Raw genomic sequence first — 4,167 nt, 5'->3', positions numbered from 1 at the left:
TGTCCAAGTGAACGGTGTCCAAATGAACAGTGTCCAAGTGAACGGTGTCCAAGTGAACAGTGAGCATCCTTCTGTGTCCAAGTGAACTGTGGGCACTTGAACGGTGTCCAACTGAACTGTGTCCAAGTAAACGGTGTCCAACTGAACGGTGTCCAAATGAACGGTGTGTAACTGAACGTCGTGCATTTTCTTTCGTGTCCAAACGCACCGTGTCCAATTGAACTGTGTGTCAAATGCCGTGTCCATTTGCAACGTGTCCATTTGCAACGTGTCCAATTGTACTGTGTCCAAGTGCATCGCTCCCATACTTACTCTATACTTGGCATGTTCTTTCTGATGGAGCATAATTGCCATAAGCTTCGAAAAGCAATTTATGAGCTGCAGCTGCAGTTTTTTTCAAGTCAAAGTAATGAAGCAGCACATGTCGAAAAAACAACTTATCACGTTCCATATTTAATCAAAAGAAAAGATAGCACTGCTCGCTTAAATGAATCTCTTCGCACTGAAATTTATTGACAAACGTTTAACCTCTAAAATGCGGGTGTATATCAGTTGGACACGGGACAATTGGACACAATCCAATCACAAGTCGCTGTTCCAAGGGGGTGTATATCAGTTGGACACGGGGCAATTGGACACAGTCCAATCACAAGTCGCTGTTCCAAGGGACCCTACAAATGTCTCTAATCATACGGTGCTGTGATTGGCTGTGTCCAAATGCACCGTGTCCAAGTGCACCGCTGCTGTTCCAAGGGACCCTACAAATGTCTCTAATCACACGGTGCTGTGATTGGCTGTGTCCAAATGCACCGTGTCCAAGTGCACCGCTCCCCTAAAATGCAGCCAGTTTCAGATGTCAAAATAAATTACACCTACAACTAACGTCATCTAACTGTGAGCCGCAGGAACTAAGTTTACCATCTAATATAATTGAGTTCATTTCAATTTATTTTAGTGTAATGAAAAGCAGACATAATTGCAAATAATTTTATTCAGTTAAAAAGTAGCATTTGTATACAATCAACAATACCTACACATTGAATATAAATACTAAAATAATTGGAAAAGAAACAAATCTGCTTTAAAATACGTTACTATATATTATTATATATTTCTTTGGTAATATATCCTTATAGTAATATCACAACTTTGCGTTTGTACGTATTGTAACGTATACATAATAAAACTTCATAAAAGTACAAAATACAACTCGGTTTATCCTAAAATTTAACTTAATATTGCAATATTGTTTATCGTTAATGTACTCATATTCAAATAACACAAATTATTGAATACAAATAATAATAATTGTAAGTACTATAGATTAGATTATACTTAAAAAATTGCAATGTACGTTACGACGAATCAAATTTAGCAGAAAAGTTCTTGCAGTCTTGAATTCTCCAGGAACTATTTGTTTTAAAAAAAATTTTTGAAGTATATATGACAAAATAAACTATAACTGAGAGATCACATAATATTGAAATTATTCGTTAAGATAAGTAGGTGCCAGATTTTCTAAGACTGTTGTAAGTTTGTTAAATACTTGTATTCGTTCATTGTCATTAATGGCTTGTACAGCAGCAGTATCTGCTAACTTTGTTATTGCATGTGCAATTTCAGTTATTGCGAGTGCGTTCATTTTAGATGCCTCTGCTTGAATTTTGGCAGACTCAGCATGTATCTGCAAATTTGAATAAAATTCACAAATTATCTACATTTGTTTTTAAAAAAATCACATTCGACGTTAATTGAAGATTTTGCAAATACTTACAAATTCAGCATCGGCCTGTTTCTGAGCAATGAATTGGAAGTGCTTCTTCAATGATCCAGACGATGTAACTCGATTAACTATAATAATTGATAAGATGAAATAATTAATAAGATGAGAAACATACTTTTTATGAAAAACAACACAAATTTTATGCATAGTTGTAACTGTAAAAAGCTATAATTAAATACGCTTTACAAGTTATAAATATAAATATAAATAAAAAAAAACGCTTCAAAAAATAATTTGGAAAATATTATAATCTACATAGTAATTTAACCTTACATTTTCTCGAAGTTAGCACATTAATTTTTGGTGAAGATTGTTTTGCTGGCCTTAATGATGGAGACTGAGTATTTTTTATTGTACTAAAAGATATATTTTTTGGAGCCTTTCTTAAATCACAGTTAGCGAGATTCTGAGTAACATCAATGTTATCTTCAATTCTAATTATTGCGTTATGTTCTGAAGAGTTATTCTCAAATAAACAGTCGTCGGAAACAGAATCGAGAATTAAGTCCTTATCATATAAATCGATATTATCCAAAGAATTAGCTGCAAACAAAGAAATATTTTGTACTTTAATATGTTAGTGTTGAAAATTTTCTGCGTGAATAGTAATTATATATTATACATTTTTAAAGACATCTTAAAGAAATCGAGCAATTCCAATAATAGATTTTGAAATTTAACAATAACCAGAAGTAAAAAAATATAACTATAAATGGAGGAAAATCTGTAGACAGACTTTATAAAACATAACAGAAATAACAATGATTCAGTTTCTTACCATTTAAATCTTGTGAGACTTGAGAAACCTCTGAGATATTTGTACAAACACTTATTACTTGTGGAATCTCTGATAAAACTGAATTGTTTCCATGTTCAAGTTCTTCCAGCAAATTCTATATACATAGACAAATAAGTATTGTACATACGTAAAAAAACAATTACTAATATAATATATTACGACATATATATTATTTAAAAGTTTATAAAAATTACCTCCTCATCAGGGATATTGTCTGCACATTTACTTCCTTCAACGTACTTGCCTCCTATCACTCCAATTACACGTTGTTCAAGTTCCGTCAAATCTGTTAGTGTAATAGCTTTATTCCCTGTCAATCTTTTCACCTTCCGCAGATCTTTAACTTTAATAGAAGTACGACTTTTTAAGTCCCTCCAAACCTGAAATATGTATATGAACAGATTCACATGTTATCACACAGAACTTGCAAGATTTGGAACTTATAATAAATATATGCATATATAATTTTTCATATCACTTGCCATTGTTCAACCATTTTTGTCGCTCCTTGAAAAGAATTCAATTCATTTGCTAATTCTTTCCACTTTTGCTGAGATTCTTCTTTTCCATGTAGAGTATTTAACTCTCCTTCTGCGAGACCCTTATTTAAGTAAAAAAAATCAATCATTTTTGTCAACTGTAACTGTGAAGCTCGTGCAGTTCTTCTTTTTTTGCTGTGAAATAAAGGTCGATATTTTATCATATGTATATTTATTTATATTACAATACATACCTATATAGGATTGACTGTGACATTTCTTTATTGATTAATTTATACACGAGTGGCAAAAATATTGTTGAAAAGGTCACAAAAGACAAAAATTTCTTATCAATGAGATCCTCTATAGGTTAACCCGGTTAACCGTCACTCACAAATTGATTGAAAACCATAGACTAATCTGAATGAAGTCTATCCATAAATAAGTTTCGTGCGTCGCGTTCATAAATTCTCTAGAAAATTACTAGATTTTTATTGCTTGAAGTCTGACAACGTTGCACATTTATCGAACTATTTCGATATGTCTGTTACGATTTTTGCAACGATTACAATCGTTAAAGCCATGATACAGAATCACCTACAATAACGATCGTTGGTCGCGCAAGCGACAATTGTCGTTAAGTAACGATAACGATTATCGTCGTTAAGAAATTACAGAATCCCGCTACAGGGTAGGCAAACTGACATACAAATGACGAGGACATTGAAACGAACACCATTTGATAGTGGCGGAGGCGAATTAAATCAATATGGCGGCTTTCCCGCTAGATTTAATTAGTCTTCTTTCTATTATCGTGTATAATAACTTAATTTTTGGTTCTAAATATTATAATAAATAATCTTATATCAATTATATATAAGCAAAATAACATGCGCCAACATATAAGTGATATAAGAAAATCGCTTTTAATATTTAAAATCAAAATAAAGTTATTTAGCAATAAAAATGGATTTATATAAGGGAAAAAGTAAGAATAATAAATACGTAATAACATATGTACTTATAAAGAAAAAATAAATATATGTATGTATATATATATATATATATATATATATATATATATATATATATATATATATATATAT

At 31.5% G+C, this 4,167-nt stretch overlaps 1 protein-coding gene across 1 annotated transcript; it reads right to left on the bottom strand.

The window, feature by feature from the left end:
• Positions 1-1,056: 1,056 nt before the first annotated feature.
• On the bottom strand, positions 1,057-3,902 carry LOC116853706. The gene is made up of 7 exons (XM_032834877.1): positions 3,316-3,902; positions 3,065-3,256; positions 2,777-2,962; positions 2,562-2,676; positions 2,057-2,326; positions 1,775-1,851; positions 1,057-1,684 (listed from the first exon to the last, which is right to left on the bottom strand). The coding sequence occupies exons 2-7, from the start codon at positions 3,065-3,067 to the stop codon at positions 1,487-1,489; spliced, it is 849 nt and encodes a 282-aa protein (XP_032690768.1). The 5' UTR covers positions 3,068-3,256; positions 3,316-3,902; the 3' UTR covers positions 1,057-1,486.
• Positions 3,903-4,167: the final 265 nt, after the last annotated feature.

The sequence above is a fragment of the Odontomachus brunneus genome, unplaced genomic scaffold (assembly GCF_010583005.1).
Source record: "Odontomachus brunneus isolate Ranch 3 - 2012 unplaced genomic scaffold, Obru_v1 Obru_scaffold_469, whole genome shotgun sequence".
In the NCBI taxonomy this organism is placed as follows: domain Eukaryota; kingdom Metazoa; phylum Arthropoda; class Insecta; order Hymenoptera; family Formicidae; genus Odontomachus; species Odontomachus brunneus.
The sequence above is the reverse complement of the archived record's forward strand: the minus strand, read 5'-3'. Positions and strand labels throughout refer to the sequence as shown.